Source organism: Chelonoidis abingdonii, chromosome 15, assembly GCF_003597395.2.
Source record: "Chelonoidis abingdonii isolate Lonesome George chromosome 15, CheloAbing_2.0, whole genome shotgun sequence".
NCBI lineage: Eukaryota > Metazoa > Chordata > Testudines > Testudinidae > Chelonoidis > Chelonoidis abingdonii.
The window spans coordinates 26,920,917-26,938,301 of NC_133783.1; the positions used below are offsets into that span (position 1 = coordinate 26,920,917).

General features: G+C 39.1%; 1 protein-coding gene across 2 annotated transcripts in view; it reads left to right on the forward strand.

Annotated features, from left to right (window-relative positions):
* IPMK (inositol polyphosphate multikinase) overlaps positions 1–10,434 on the forward strand; it is a 78,265-nt gene extending 67,831 nt beyond the window's left edge. For both annotated transcript variants that reach the window (XM_032765862.2, XM_075072652.1), the window contains exons 5-6: positions 3,197–3,278; positions 4,450–10,434. In XM_032765862.2, coding sequence (XP_032621753.1) covers positions 3,197–3,278; positions 4,450–5,084 — 717 coding nt within the window. In that variant the 3' untranslated portion in view covers positions 5,085–10,434. The remainder of the gene's footprint in view (positions 1–3,196; positions 3,279–4,449) is intronic.
* Positions 10,435–17,385: the final 6,951 nt, after the last annotated feature.

Consider the following 17,385-nt stretch of genomic DNA (forward strand, 5'->3'; position numbering starts at 1 on the left):
TAATGAGGTTGCATGGCACATTTGAATTGTTGTATGGTACATTGAGGCTGTTGCCTTGTATTCAGATTTAATGTTTATGCATACTGTGACAAAGTTCCTCCTCTACCTTGGTGGATCCTGTGCTTATTTGGCAGATTTGCTCACCTCAGTGATCTTCCCAACAGTCTGGGTCAACTTCTCCTGTGTCTGATCAGGAGTTGGGAGGTTTGGGGGGGAACCCTTGTCCTGGCTACTTCCCCATGGCCTCCTCCAAACACCTTCTTTATCCTCACCACAGGACCTTCCTCCTGGTGTCTGATAATGCTCGTACTCCTTAGTCCTCCAGCAGCACACCCTCTCACTCTCAGCTCCTTGCGCCTCTTGCTCCCAGCTCCTCACACGCACTTCCTCTCCTCTGGTTCCCCCCTCCCTGACTGGAGTAAGCTCCTTTTTAAACACAGGTGCCCTGATTAGCCTGCCTTGTTTGGCTGCAGGTGTTCTAATCAGCCTGTCTGCCTTAATTGGTTCTAGCAGGTTCCTGATTACTCTAGTGCAGCCCCCGCTCTGGTCACTCAGGGAACAGAAAACTACTCACCCAGTGACCAGTATATTTGCCCTCTACCAGACTCCTGTACCCCACTGGCCTGGGTCTGTCACAATACATTAAAGAATACAAATCAATGTATAAATCATTAATGTTGTATCTGAGTTCTTTCTGGTGATCTGGAGCAGATAGAGAGTGACAAGGGTTGTGTGTGTGTGTGTGAGTAAAATGGACCAAAGTCAGAACAGTAATAAACCAGCTGCTGCAGTACTGGTGTGGTCTCTTACCGTGCAGGTGTTTGGGATGTTAGGTTATGAAAATTTACGTTTTAGTTGAGATATGGCCACAAAGTTCCTAACTTTTATATTAAAGCATTTTCATTAAATAAGCTGCTGCATTCATCAGCTGTAAGTGCTAGTTAGATTTTTGTCTCTGCTTGTCCACCATTTTGAACAGTGTGATTTGGGAACTGAGAATGCAGTAGGGGAGAGAGGGAATTGGGATGTGAGCATAAATGTGTTACATCCCTCCTCAATTGAAGCCAAAGCTAGAATTATAGGCTAAGAAACCACTCTATTATTTCATAGAATTCTTTATAATAAAAAAGATAAGCAGCCTCCATCTTAGTGACCTGAGATGCTAAGTCCTCCCCTGCTTTTTAAGTTTGAGAAACCTCCACCACTTAGCGGTCTTCCTGGGATACATGAAGGAACATGTCCTGTGATTCAGAGTTTCTGGGTTCTGAGCGTTCACCCATCCCAATTCTACAAATGATTCTGTGGTGAAATGGGCCTTCATGCTCATATGGGTGGTTGGAATATGGTCTAATTCTTTGTAAAGCAGATGGGTGTAGGGATATCACTGATTTCTTCTTATCCCTGGCCTTCCAGTTGCTCATTTTGAGTCAGCCCCTTTTTTTGGTTGCCCTGCTGTCTTGTCTACTTGATCCCATGTTCTTCTCACAGCTGCTTAGATATACCTTTGTTTGATTTTCCTCTTTGTACTGTTCAAGTCATGGGTTTTACTCACTTCAGCTCAAAGCTGCATCAAGATTCTGGTGTGTTCATATGGCCAGGTGACTGCATGCTGATGTGCAACCTTATCAGGGGCCATTGTACTGTTGTTTGAAACATAGGATGGGGAAGCCTGGAGCAACAGCAATCGATTGGATCATGGACACTGAGTGGAGGGATATGAACGTGGACAGGCACAGGCAGATTGCAAGGTAGTACACAGGAATGGATGCCCAGTGGGATTATATGAAGGGATTGGAGGACTAGGATACCTCAGTTTATTGTGGATGCCCATGGCTGCACCTATTAACTGCATTAACCCTGTACCAACACATAACTACCTCGTCTGCCTTACAGTTCAGAACACGGTGGCTGCTTTGCCATGTGGCACTGATAGCAGTATGGATGTGTGAATGTATACAGCATTTGTGGGGAAAAGGGGAGTGAGCATGAGGTTAGCATGCAGTGAAGACAAGGCCAATGTATTAAGTAGGCAGTTTTGGCTACAAGTCTGTTTAGATCTCTTAGCACTGTTTGGAGAGAACGTGAGAGCTTTGTTTCTTGGAACAGGGCATAGGTGCCAGGCATGAGAGTTCTGCTAGAGACAACTCCCTGTTTGACATGTTGTTAAACATCCCTGCTTCTGAAAGCCAGGCTTTGTGTAAATGTTGTAAATAGAACAATTGTACGTAGATCTTTGTTGACCAGCAAGTTTTGTCCTGGTATATCTAACTGTCAAGGCTGCAATTTAAAAAAAACACCCTGAAATAGTTACACCAGTGAAAACTCTACTGTGGCTCAGTTATGTGGTACAGCATATTCCCCTACCCGTATGTACAGCTTATTCTTCTTCTTGTATAGGAATAACTGTACAATATTAAACACCATTATACTGCTATAACTGCATCTATACTAAAAGGCTTGTACTGCTTTTGCTAAAACATACAGCTTTGTAGTGCAGACAATGCCTAAAAAAATCTGATTGACACCAATTTCAGTTCCAAATGAAAAACTCACCTGTCAGGCCTTGAAAATCTGCTACCGTTTGGCATGGAACCACATTATTCCTTATCTTAGTAAACTTGTTGAAATAGTTCATACTTTGAAAATTATGAAACTTTAAAATTAAGCTTGATTTTTATAAGCTTGTTGAGTTTAATTGTTTTACACTTAGGGTGACCAGATGTCCTGATTTTGGGGTCTTTTTCTTATATAGGCTCCTGTTACCCCCCACCCCCGTCCCGATTTTTCACACTTGCTCTCTGGTCACCCTATTTACACCAGAGTATTTTACTATGGGAATAATTTTCTGCAAATAGTTAAACCTGTAGTGGAATGTTATTTTCTGGTTTGCCAGATAAATCCACATTAGACAGCACTATAAAGTGTTTGCTTCCAAGATACCAATAAGTTGTTGATAATGATAGTTGCGGGTATTTCATCACGACAAAAGTCTGTGTTCTTGAAAAGTAAAATTGGATCAGATTGATAATTGGCATAGTACAGCACAAGAGGGCAGTGTTGACCTCTTAAAATCTGGTATTATGACTCACTGGGACAAATTTATCAAAGTTTTCTTAGAATGTCTGTTACATGGCTCATAGCTATACAGGAATATGAACTGCTCTGAATGAATTCGGACTTCCTTTGTTTTTTGCAGGTTTACCATATTCATTCCGACAGTTATGAGACACAAAACCAGCACTATGGAAGAAGCTTAACAAAAGAAACAATAAAAGACGGTAAGTGAATTAAAATGTACGTGGATGGATATGCACATGTACATAGTACTGAGTGAATAGGAAATTTCAGACTCTAAATATTTTCTAATTTCTTGTGGACTCTTGTGCACTGGATAACCTGCTGGATCAGGCTCAGGTGGCATTTGAATTAATCAGTGACAGTCCAAGTAAACTTAGGCATTTGGCCTAAATAGCTCTGCAGATTACTGTGAATGTCTCAGAACATTTGTTTCTTGTAAATAAGGAGGTAATTTGTGGTAGAATACAAGTAAATTGTTCTATGCCGATATGACTTATTAGAATAAATTCACAAGAGTGTTCAATACACAACATCAGATGATAAAAATTTACCTTTGAAAGATCATATAACAGAGCATGCATTATGCCCTTTTATGATAAGGTTGCTGTAAATGTATGTTTACTTACATCAGTTTTCCTCGATTTAAGCCTACCCTTACCTTCTGAACATGCATCTTAAAATGAACCTGTACCAACTTCCTAAATAACTGCAACAGAATGTGTGGTGCAGTGGCCTTTGTATGTTTCAGAATAAAATTATTTCTCTCTAAAACCAGCCTGTTTAAAGCTGGGCCAGGTCTGTACACAACAAAGGTTTCTACCACATGCCTGTTTGATCTTCGTGACGTTTATTTCAAACCAATTCCTAATTGACACGTGTCCATTTAACAAAAATTCCTCCACATCTACACTAATTTGTCACCTTGTTGACTGTTTTAGTAAAGAAACAAAGGACTACTTGAGCATGAAGATCAAAGTGCTTGCTCCTCCTGGGAGCGTTGGTCTGCCTGCAAAAAGATTGATGCAGATTGATAGTGTGACGTGGTTGACAACTTATTTGGTTGTTTTCCTTGGTGCACTTGTTCTGTGAATAAATTTGTGAATTTTCAATACTTTCAGTCTTATACTTATAATGAGTGCTATATATACTGCTAGATATGCAATATAGTTCTAATTTATTTGAATTTTAAGTGTGTATAGAAAGGAACATATTGTATGCATCTTGATTTTGAGCCACTAAAATCAGAACAGATTTGGACCCAAAAACTTATCACTGTAATAGAAGGGAAATAATCCTTTTTAATGTTGATTTTTAAAAACAATACATATACTATAACATTACTTATCCTGAAAGTTTGTTTCCTTTTTTCAGGAATGTCCAGGTTTTTTCATAATGGGTTCTGCTTGAGAAAAGATGCTGTTGCTGCCAGTATTCAAAAGATTGAAAAAATCTTGCAGTGGTTTGAGAGCCAGGAGCAGCTTAACTTCTATGCAAGTTCCTTACTGTTTGTTTATGAAGGTTCCTGTCAGCTGACAGCCACAAGGTTGAGTGATGGCACTTTAGCAGAGAAGAGAGTAGTGCCTAAAGGACTCTTACAAGATGGAGACTTACTGGGGTATAATAATAATATTCATGTAATAAATTCTACAGAGAATGGAAAAATAGAGGCCTCTGTAGGTAAAAGCTTGCCTAAAATTTATGCATTTCACAAAAAGGCATATTCAAAGAGGCACCACAGTCAGATCTCACTAAAAGCCGAAAACCTGGAGCAAGACAATGTATGGAAAAGCAGCACTTGCATTTCCCAAGAACATCTAAATGGAAATGTTATACCCCAACTGGAAAAGGTTTTCTGCCATATGCCCAAAGAGATGAAGGAAAATGCAGATGTAGAAGTCAGAATGATAGATTTTGCTCATGTGTTTCCTAGTAACACAAAGGACAAGGGCTACATTTATGGTCTGAAGAATTTAATTACTGTACTTCAAAATATTTTGGATAACTAAATTGTTTGTTATGGATTTAATGAGGGCCAGTGATAACGAAAAGCAACAACATAAAAGAACTTTTGCTCTTGTAATGCTGTATAACTGGGTTTGTATTGTTCTACATTTTATTTGTCTTTGTACTTTTGGTAGAAGGGTTTAACTTTTTATACTCTTACTCAGGAAAATTAATTGGTAGTTGATTAGTAAAGTATGAAAGGATAAAATTTTTAGAAAGTTCAAGAAGTGATGATAGTGGATATATGAATTAATGTAATGAAACATGCTTTGCCCAAATCAAAGGAAAAGTGCTATCTTAGAATTAATTATTGAGGTAGCTCCCCATAACTGCTTTTGGTTAGATGATGTCTGTTCACCTAGCCTTGACACTGAGCCTTATCTAAAATAACGGGTTGTTGGAAGATAGGCAGAAAACTAGAAAGCCTAGGCTGATGTCCTCAGTATTGCTCTCCATGATTACTACATTGTTAAAACTGGAGTAACCCTACTTTGAGAGAGATCCTATTTACATGCTGAATTCTAATTTAGCAACCAGCATATCAAGTGGTGCTTCTTAAAGAAATGGCATGATATTGCTGCATTCTAAAAACTGGTAGGAGCTTCCCCTTTCTCATGGGTAGCCCTTAATGTAAGTTCATAGTCGACAGGCTACAATGTAATTAATGTGTAAGTGCTATTGAAATGCTGGAGTAAAGAATCATAAATGAAAATAACTTTAATTGTATATTTGTGTGATAAGTCTTTATTTATGTTTTAAAAGGAAAAAGAAAAATCTAGAAATCCCATCTTGTATTTGATGTAAAATTTCTAAGCCTGCTCAGTTTGTCTTCTGAAACATACTTTTACTTACATTTTATCTGTGGAATATCTGCCATTGTGATTAAATGGAGAACTTCCATCAGATTCCTTTCTTCTAAAAATGACATTATAGCAAAAAAAGCAAAACAAAATATGGCATTTTAAAAAGGAACATTTATTGCATATTGTCTCTGCCTGTTGGTTTTATTTATTTATTTTATTAAATGTTCAGAGTTCCACTGTAGGGTAGTACCTAATAGAAGCCATGAGTGGTATATGCAGAGGAGCCCTTGTAACTGAAAGACCAAATTTAACCCGTATGTAATCTGGCACGGTTCCATTCACTTCACTGGAGTTGTACCTTACTTACACCAGGGCTAAATTTGACCCTTATTACTGACACACAAGCAGGCTATGTAATTTGAAAGCAAATCTGTTTTTGTGTACAGGCAAAATAAAGATTCATATGCATTAGTTTTGTGCTGGAACGTCCCAAGTATATTTTGCGTGCCCCTTTATGTGCCGTTTATGCTGCTGAACTAATTTGCATACATAGTCAGCCTTATGAGATGCTTAGAATGTTTTAGTACCTGCTGTGAAAGGTGCTTTATGCTGAAGTTAAACCCAAAATAAAATGGCTAGAATGAACTCTGGTCTTGGAATTACATATTTATTAATTCTAAACATGGATTTAATGTGGCCTTGCTTCTCAATATAGTGTTATGCACTGTGCACTGATTCGTACAACTCCCTTTGCAAATTTTGTTAGAAACAGTTTTGTATTTTGGAAAGAGATAATTGCCTTTTCAATCTAACTAGTTTTTATATCAGGCTGTCTCAACATTTAGATGCTGAGATACTTATTTAATTAGAAGCAAAATAAAAGTATAACGTAATAGGTTGTAAACTAAATTGATTTTTTTTTCTAGTTAATAGTTGATAATGCCTTAGTGTTAAAACAAGCAATTTGCAAGGCAAGATGTATTCAAAGCATGGAAAAATAATTGCTCCAAAGTAGGAACATAGTCATTTTAATGGAAATTTTATGCAAAATGTAGTGAAGGCTAAAGGAAAATAATAAAAGAGATTTTATGTTTTGATGGCATTTCCTTTACAAACTTAAATTTAGACTCTCTGATGCTCACCAGAAGTTAGGAGTATTGATTTGAGTCATATTCCTGGGAAAGTTTCATTTTGTTGCAGTTATGCTCTTGTTTCTGTGTTTGCTGTTTTGTTCTATCCTACAAGTAGTTAACACTATTCTAGCCTGTTTATGGCAATTAGAGTAGTTTAGCTTGTTAATGACAATTTTCCCAAGTATATTCAAAATGCTTTATAGAAAAAGCAGTAGAAAACCCATGTTATAACTGCATTTGAATTCTCACCTGTAATTCATCTCTGTTGCATATTACTACATTTGTGTGACGGAAATCAAACTTTTGATTCCATGGAGCCTGTTGCTGGAAAATGATCGGTCTTCTCCCAGTCAGAAATGTGTGTGCACTCCTGTCTGTACTGTAATGTGTATGTCTTAAGTATTTGAATGCCCTTTTAGTGTTGCTTATGGCAAGTAATGCACCTGGAATATTGTTAAATTGTCAGATTATTTTGAATAAAATAATCTAAATAATTATATCCTTTTTTAACAGAAATTACAGATATATTTTCTATTAATTAAAACTGCAATTCAGAAGATAGAACTAGTATTTTTAATCTGAAATTAGATATAGCTGAATGCTTGTTATGGAAGTGCTTCAACATAGTATCTCCTGTGAGTTTAAGTCTGCAAAATTACCACGTTCAGACTATATTTTTGCACATTTTAGGTTAATATATTAGTGTCTTGTACAGTGCAAATAAACATTTTCAGTTTTAGCTGGAAATGTAGTTAGATCACTGAAATTAGTACCTTGACTTTCGTTGGTAAACCAATTACAAAAATCAACAGTAAACAAAAGGAAGACACACTGACCAGTATCCATATGTTTTAGCATTGATTCTTTTGGGCCTAATTTTTCATATGATCTGTGTCCCCTCTTTACAATCCCCATATTATCCATGTATGAAATGTACGATATAGAGAACAGTTACTCAGTAGTCTTCACTTAAATATTAGTGAGACTTATGGGTATTTCTGCTAAATAAAAACAAATAATAACTGACTGAAGTAATCCATGATCTCTATTATCTATTGATTAAATCTGACTAAATGAGTGTTTTGATTTAAGCAATAAGCATGAAAGACATTTGATCTAACAAAATAATCAGTTGTCAAAAGGGAAAATTCATGAAAATGTTGCTTTAAATGTATTTTTGTGAATATAGTTTAAAGACTTTCTAGCTATGTAATTGTGGGACTTGTGTACAGGTTTACCTAATAGGAATTTAAATTGTATACATTTTTATAACAAAGCATATACATTCTTGATATTTTTGCATATTGGTGGAATTTGTTGCATAGATTCAAATGAAGTTGGAAATTATGCCATTATGAATTGTTGAATAATTTATTCAACTAGTTTCACAAGTTAAAACTATAAAATCTTCACTATGAACAGTGTTTAACGTAGAGCTTGTAATATTCTCAAACTGTTAATTTTTTCCCTAGTGTGCAGCTGGACTTTATTTTTGCTTCTACATAACACTACATTTCTGTGTGGGGTTTATAGACTGTTGAGTAGGAAAGATGACTTGATTTGGATTAACAGAGTAATCAAGTTATTGACATAAATCAATATGCCTAAGGTGCCAATCATGCATTTATTGTGTACAGAGAATTCCTATAGACTTCAGTGGGAGTTCTGGATAAGAAAGTATGCAAGATCAGGCCCTTAGTCCATGATTACAAAAAAGAATGAACTACATAAGGATGTGAGCATTTGTTACCTGCAACCTAAAAACTTTTGAACATCATTGAAACTATTTTACATTCTGTTTAAACTGGAAGTAATATGAAGTCTAGGAAAAGGAAGAAAGGGTAGAACCACTAACATGTCTGGTAGGGGCTAACAATTTTAGGTTTATTGGGTTTTTTAAGGCTTGGACTACTTTAATAGCCTTCTATATAAACATGTCCACATCTGCTATTTAAACTATTATTTGCTTATTTAATTGTGTTTACTTTTTTCAATAATCATCCCTGCTGAGTGCCTTCAGCTCCTGCTTTGATACCTTTAGTGACCTCACATATGTAGCATCTAAAGCATCATAATGGAATGCTTTAAAGAGGATTTTGATGTTGTCATTAATTTTTTTTTAAGTCCCATATCTATATAACTATATAACCTACTGGTGAACATTGCCCAAATGCTTTAAATAATATGGAAAGTGCAATTGGACATTAACATTTGTCACCATCAAAAAAGTAATGTAATCTGGTTGGAAACTAGTTATCTTAGGTTTTATGAAACTAGCTGTGTCTGTGTTTAAAAGAGAATCTTTCAAAGCATGATGCATGAAAACAAGACTTGTTTTAATGTAATCAATATTCAGTGCCAGGCTTGGGGTGGTTAAATTAGTACAGCTGAAAGCAGTAAAGGATCATCGTATAAAATGAGTGGGACATCTGCTTAATTCTGCAATGCAAGTAACTATTACAGATACTGTCCAAAGACTTTAAGCTTTCATGTATCTCATTCCTATGGTACTTGCTCATGCTGTCCATTGAATTACAAACATATTGTAGTAAAAGTCTTACTGTGAAGTTCATTCCAATTACATATCCACAGGCTAAATACTGCACATTTGCCATTGTACATAAATTGTTAATTGAAGCACCAGTGAACATTACAACTTCCAAATTGCAAATGTTTGTCATAATTGACACAGTAAAATAAAAAAAAAATCCATTTTAGGAAAAGTGAATTTCAGGAAATATTTTGCCATAATTTTATTTCATAAAGATGGGCCCCACATATTTGGAGTTAATTCTTGTTGGAAATCATTTTGATTATGTGAAATCCAACAGAAATAAGGAGATTATGCAGAAGAGTGGTAACCAGGAACATATGTACTTTTAAAACACCTTGTTTTAAATTGTATAAACATTGGGACTTGATACTAATCTGTTCAATGAGATATTAATAAATCTGCTATGAAGTAACACTTTCCAAGTGTGATGTATATTGCACCTGAATATAAGTGAAACTAGAGGGAACAAAGGCACTTTATTACTCTGGGATCTGTACTGGAAGTTATTTGAAAGCATGTGAAAGTGCACCTAAAGCTGTGTTATTAACTGGTGACTTTAAAAACTACAGTGCTAAATTTATTGTACTTGATTAATGTACCTAGTCTGGTTTCAGTTTCTTTGGTTCAAATGTCTGAATTGTATCACTCTGTCTCCTTTAATTTGTATATGTTTGACTGTGGTTCATACTTTGTGTTTTGCCATTATTGCACTGCCAGGGGTATTGTGGATGTATAACCTCTCCATTATTTTATAGACCAATAGAATATGCTATATACCAACTTTTTGTAATTTAATTGAGTGATATTTAGGTAATTCTAATAGCTGTATATTTCGCAAACTATTAAAATTTTCAGCAAGTGATTTTGTATGTGTAATTGCTTCCTTTATTAATATGGACTATTGCCAACAAACAAAAATCTATGTATCTATATTCTTAACCCCACTCTTTGCACTGTTTTATCTCCCAGTTCAATCTCATTCTGTTCACCGTTACATATCAGATAATATCAACAAGCAGGAGGTCAGATATTCCCTTGGATTTAGCACCACTGCTGGGAAAGTGTCTCTCAATGGGGCATCCACTCCTGATAAAGCCTGCCTGTCAGCACAAGGGGGGCTGCTCTGCTGAAACTGGGCTTTTTCTGCAGAAGTCTGTTTCTGTACTGGATAGAATGCTGTACTACAGAGGAGCTACAGTTGTCTGCTTCCATCCATTAGCGTTGCACTCACTTACTGCTACTATCCGTTGAGAGCCTCTTCCCTGTAGAAGAGCTTTTTTCTGCTTTCCTGCTAAGAAGCAGCTTTCTGAGGGACAAGACAAAGGAACCCTCCAGACTGGGGAAGAGCAGAAAGCCAGGCTTCTAACAAGTTCTTGACCTTTCAGGCCTAAATCTAACGATATTTGCAAAGTACTGATTTCCTTACTGGTCGTATGTTTCAGAAGACTTGCTCCTGAAGAGCTATGTATTCAGTAGACCTCAAGAACGCATGTCTCTGTATCCCAGTTCTCCTCTGCCACCACCAGTTCCCAATATTTGCAATTGCAGGTAAACATTTAAAGTAGATAGCCATGCTTTTAACCTTTCCTAGACTTGGAGGGCATTTATCAAGCTAATGAACAGTTGTTAATAAAGTTGAGAAGGGTATCCAGGTTTACCATTATCTGGCTGGCTAATCTTTGAAAGAAACAGCCTTTCACCCGCTACAGATGGCTGAGCCTTCCAGATATCATAAGTTCACTGTGGAAAAGCTATTCTGCCATAGGAAATTGTTTGAGAAGTTATTTCTCAGCCATTTTGGGAACAGTTTGCCTTTTGAAGTTACAGAAGATATGATGCCCTCTTCTTTCTCACACTTCCTACTTTATAACAGTCATCTATAACATATTGAGTCCTACTTCTAACAGGTGAAGCTTTGGAAGTCTATCCTGGAACATGAGTACAGGGCAACAGTTTATCCAGTAGATGGAGACAGGACTTCCTGTAATAAGGAAAAATTTTAACAAAATGGCTTTGGCAGAAGTGCTTCCTTACAGAAAGACATGAAACTAATTACAGGTAAGATTAAATTTTAAGTACTGTAGAGACTTAGGAAACTTACTTTGAAGGTTAGATGCAAAATTGCAACCTTTTATATGCAAAGGATGTAGGAATCCGAAGTCACATATGCTCTGTCTCTATGGCAGGCAATTCTAGAGACCCTGTCACAGTATATTAGAAATCAAAAGCATCGTGCACCCAATGGAGTCCAAAACTATAATTTCTTTTTCTGTTCATTTGGGGTTTCAAAATTGGTGTGAGTGTGATGATTGAAGTTGGCTTTTATGGTGTAGATAAGAGTCTCAGTGGCAGTCAGGAGAATCAAATACATTAACATTTAATTAATAATAAACATTATTTGAATTGTGTTAAATTTCTGTGCCACACATTTCCCCCTCATCCCTGTATTGAGCTTTGATATTTAACAAATGTATGTTCTCCTAGACTGACTGTTTCAAAAGTCATTTTGCATACTTTTCGATCACGTAGGCAGAATGCATCTAAGGTAAACAGCTCAGTTTTCATATCACTATCCTCTTATGTGTATTTCACAGTCAAAACTTCACTATAGCCATGGCCATCTTTTAATTTCATTGAAATCTCAAAAGTGAGGAAAATTGACATCAATTGTACAGTGCCTTTCAATGCAGCAAATACCTATTACTTTAAGGATAATGAAAAGAGCCATCTATCTTCCAGCGCACATGAGGTATTGAGGCGAAGCAAGTACTCCAAAACTAAAGTTACAGTAATTCGTGCATGCAATGGTGATGTAGCCATGTGGGTCCCAGGATAGTAGAGAGACAAGGTAAGTGAGGTAATATCTTTTTGTTGCACCAACTTCTATTGGTGAGAGAGACAAGCGTCATCACAGAGCTCTGTTTAGCTCAAAAACATCTCTCTCTCTGTCTCCCTCAACAAAAGTTGGTCCAATAAAACATATTACCTTGCCCATCTTGTCTCTCTAGTAATTCTTGCATGCTGCTGGGACCTAGTCCAAGGAGAAAGGCAGAGCAGTGCTGACGACCGTGGAAAGTGCTTTACACAAGCTTTCCTTTCACAGGGAATTCCTTGCCACCATAAATTTTTATATTTGTATTTTGTTTGAGTTTTTGTTTTTGTTCCATGCATGAAGCTTGTAGGACTCAAAGCTGCTAATAGATTCTGTTGAGTTAGATATTTTATTTATATCTGGGTTAACTCAAGAGTTTCTGAAAGACTTTATTCAAAACCTGCAGACTGGATAGAATTATGCTCAGACAAGGTATAGTGAGAATTTTAGAAACTAGGAATTCTCAGCTGTGAAAATTACAGTTTAAGTGAGGTAGTTTTTTCTGCATTTGTTCTTTTGGAAGATACTGCATGAGCAGCAGCATAATGAAAATAAAGACAAAGCTGTAAATGATAAAACTTTATAATCCAAGAAGGAGAAAGAGAAGGCTCCAAACACACTTATATGGCAACCCAAGAAGAGACTAGCACTGATAACTTACCATCTAAACTATATATATAATTTAAATGAGGCAACAGTTTTAAGATGAATGTGCAGATCAGAAAGATGAGGACAGGAAAGTTATGCACTCTATGATCTTAAACCTCTTCAAATTATTTGAAAGGGATGATACAATTGTTAGCTTTTCTTGTAAATTTTGTGATCAAGGAAGAAATTTACTATCTACCTGGAAAATTTAGTTTGCAGATGCAAAGGCTAAATGAAATGAGTCTGCTGCCAGGCATTATGGTTATAATTCTATTGGAACAGTTGGTGCCATTTAAAGGCATTTTCAGGCTAAGATATATTTACAGAAAGCATATGCCAATTATTTTGGAATATAGTACACAGCAGTTGTAAGTGTTTATCATAGCTTATTCAAAATGTGGTGGGTGATTATTCTCAGGCTAAGTTGGCAATGTAGTGGGCTTTGCATAAAATACTGGGGTGTGGTTTACGTAATCATCAGGCTTGGGGCAAGACTAGATTACATTCCAGTCTTTGCTAAAGGTTGTAACCCTTTGAGATATATTAAAGGGATAGATACAGCTCTACAGAGAATGGAAAAACAGTCTGCTGTAGGTAAAAGCCACAGAAGAATGGCCCTACTGGGTCAGACTAATGGTCTACCTAGCTCAGTATCATGTCTCTAAATAACTAAAGGCCAGTGCCAGATGCTTCTAGCAGCTGGATGTTTAGGGACACGTGGAGCATGGGGTTGTATCCCTGACCATCTTGGCTAATAGTCGTTGATGGACCTATTTTCCAGGAACTAGATTCTTTTTTGAACACAGTTACTTTTGGCCTTCACGAAATCCCAGGGCAAAAAGTTCTACAGGATAACTGCATTTTGTAAAGAAGTACTTCCTTTTGTTTGTTTTATATCTGTTCCCTATTAATTTAATTGAGTGACCCCCTAGTTCTTGTGTTATGCAAGGTGTAAACACCTCCCAATTCACTTTCTCCATACCATTCATTATTTTATAGACTTCTATCATATCCCCCTTTACTAGTCTCTTTTCTAAGCTGAACAGTCCTAGTTTTTTTTCTCTCTCCTCATATGGAAGATGTTCCATACCCTTAATCATTTTGTTGTCGTTCTTTGTACGTTTTCCATTTCTAATACAATTTTTTTGAGCTGTGGCAGCCAGAACAGCATGCAGTATTTAAGGTGTTGATGTATCATGGATTTATATAGTGACATTGATAGTTACTGTTGTATTATCAATCCCTTTCCTAAGGGTTCCTATCATTGTTATCTTTTTTGACTGCCCCCGGACATTGACTGAATGTTTTCAGAGAACTATCCATGATGACTCCGAGAGCTCTTTTCTGAGTGGTAACAGCTAGTTTAGACCCCATCATTTTGTATGTATAGTTGGAATTATGTTTTCCAATGTGCATTACTTTGCACTTATTAACATTGAATTTCATTTGCCATTTTCTTGTCCAGTCACCCAGTTGAGTGAGATCCTTATGTAACTCTTTGCAGTCAGCTTTGGACTTAACTATCTTGAATACTTTTTTATCGTCTGCAAATGTTGTCACCTCACTGTTTACCACTTTTTCCAGATCATTTTTTGAATATGTTGAACAATATAGGCTCCAGTACATATCCTTGGGGGAACCCGGCTATTCACCTCTCTCCATTGTGAAAACTGATTTTTTATTCGTACCCTTTGTTTCCTATTTTTTCCAAAGGCTTTCTGAATGTTCAAGTACACTATATGCACTGGATCACCCATCTCCATGTGTGTTGATTCCCTCAAAGGCATGATTTCTCTTGACAAAAGACACATTGAGTCTTCTCCAACATATCATGTTTAGCTATGTATCTGATATTTTTGTTCTATGCTATAGTTTCAACCAATTTACTTGGTACTGAAATTAGGCCTGTAATTGCCAGGATTGCCTCTGGAGCTTTTTTTTAAATCAGTGTTACATTTGCTGTCCTCCAGTTATCTGGTACAGAGGCTAATTTAAGTGATAGGTTACACACCAAAGTTAGTAGTTCTGCAATTTCACATCTGAATTTCTTCAGACATTTTGGGTGACTGCCATCTGGTGTTGGTGTCTTATTACTATTTATCAGTTTGTTTCAAAACCTTCTTTATTGACACCCAAGTCTGAGACAGTTCCTCAGATTTGTCGTCTAAAAAAGAATGGCTAGAATCTGAGGATCTCCCCCACATCTTCTGAAATGAAGAGCAATGCAAAGGCTTCCTGCTTCTGATCAGGGGTGGCTCTAGCCATTTTGCTGCCCCAAGCATGGCGGCATGCCATGAGGTGCGCTCTGTGGTCGCTGGTCCCGCGGCTCCAGTGGAGTCCCGCAGACGTGTCTGCAGAGGGTCCGCTGGTCCTGTGGCTCTGGTGGACCTGCCGGAGCCATGCCTGCAGATGCTCCACTGAAACCGCAGGACCACTGGACCATCCGCAGGCACGCCTGCTGGAGGTCCACTGGAGCCGGCTGCCGCCCTCCCAGCAACTGGCAGAGCGCCTCCCACGGCATGCTGCCCCAAGCACATGCTTGGCATGCTGGGGCCTGGAGCCGCCCTTGCTTCTGATGTACTTACTTATCATATTCTTCTTCGGGTGCTTGCTCATATCGATTCTAATTAGGTGTGTGCACGCCATGTGCATGATCGTCGGAAGATTTTTACCCTAGCAACACTCGTTGGGTCAGCTGAGGCGCCCCTTGGAGTGGTGCCCTTATGGCGCCGGAGATATGCCCCTGCCGACCCAGTGCCCCCTCAGTTCCTTCTTACTGCCCGTGATGGTCATTGGAACTGTGGAGCGTGGCATAATTGATCTCCACCTCCCTGGCGTTACTCGTTGTACTGTAGATAGTTGTTTATAACGGCTAAAAACTATTAACAACTGCACTAATTTAGTAATAGTAAGTTTGTACATAGCGTAGATAGTACTTGAAGGGAACGGGGTCCCCGGGTTTCAAACCTTGCTTGGCCTGTCTCAAGTTGATGTCTGTGGGAGACCCCATCACCCAGATATATCAAATTTGTAAGGCTTTCAAGCCTCGAACAAAAAAGGAGTGGGACTTCTGTTTAAAACAGCTCCTAATGGAAGCAACACTTAGCCCAGCGCCTTCGGTACCGCGCGTAGACCAGATGCCGTCAGTCTGAAGTGCATCTCTGGCACTGGAACGACTCGGCACCAGCAAAGACTCTCGGCACCGGACGTCTCTAGCACTGGTACAGTCGCGACATTGTTCATTGTCCCCATGGCCCAAGAAGCAGCACAAACCACCTGCTGCTTCTATACAGCTGAAGACATCGCCTGTAGCCCCATTGGAGCAACAGCCCAGACCGGACCATCCCACTAAGGCTCCAACTCTGGCACCATTGACTTCGGCACCGTCGATTCCAGCGCCACAAGGGCCGTTGAGTCCAGTGCACACAGGGTCCCCCGTGTGCACCATGGTTGAGCTTGGCCTGCCGTCCACTCCGGAGACCAGCTCCACTGCTCGCGACCTGATCGCGCTGATGGAGCCTGGACCACCTCAGCCCCCGGCACCGCCAGTGTGGACGGTTCAGTCTAAACCTGCCTTCATGCGAACCTCCTCACAGAGTGAGACAGCTCGGCACCGATCTCGGTCCCGGACCCGGCACCACTAACAGTCCCGGCACCAATCTCCATCTTGGCACCAGTTGTACTTGTGGCACTGCTCCGCCTCATGCAGGTCTCCCTCCCAGTGTGATCGGTACCGATCTGGGTCCTGGCACCGGTCCCGGCACTGGTCGCCTCGCAGCCGATCCCGACACCATAGATCCTTGTCGAGATCTAGATCGGCCTCCCGGCACCGTTATGACCGTTGGTCCTGATCTTGATTGCAGTACCACCGAAGATCCTGGCACCGGTCTCCAGCTCCCAGGCACAAACTGACAGAGCGGGATGGTGCAACGCCACATGGGCGTTCGGCCCTTCCTTTGTCTTCGCGACTGAATTCATCGTCATTCCAGGCGGGGAGTGGCTACCACACTCAGGGCCATGACGCTAAATATGCTAGTCAGGGACAATATGAGGGACAGGATGTTGATCAGGGACCCCCACAATGGTCCTTCTGGACTCCTTGGGCATACCATCAAGCCCAAGGTGTCCCCTCAGGCGCTTCTCGATCCACTCATTCAGAGCATCGGATGCCTGAGGCCATTGTGAGCTGGTCTCCCTCGGTAGACTCGGAGGTGACTGTCCTACCACCAGATCAGGCTCATGCCACCACCGTAGTGGACCTAGGGCAGCAGGACGCTCCCCAACCAGAACTTC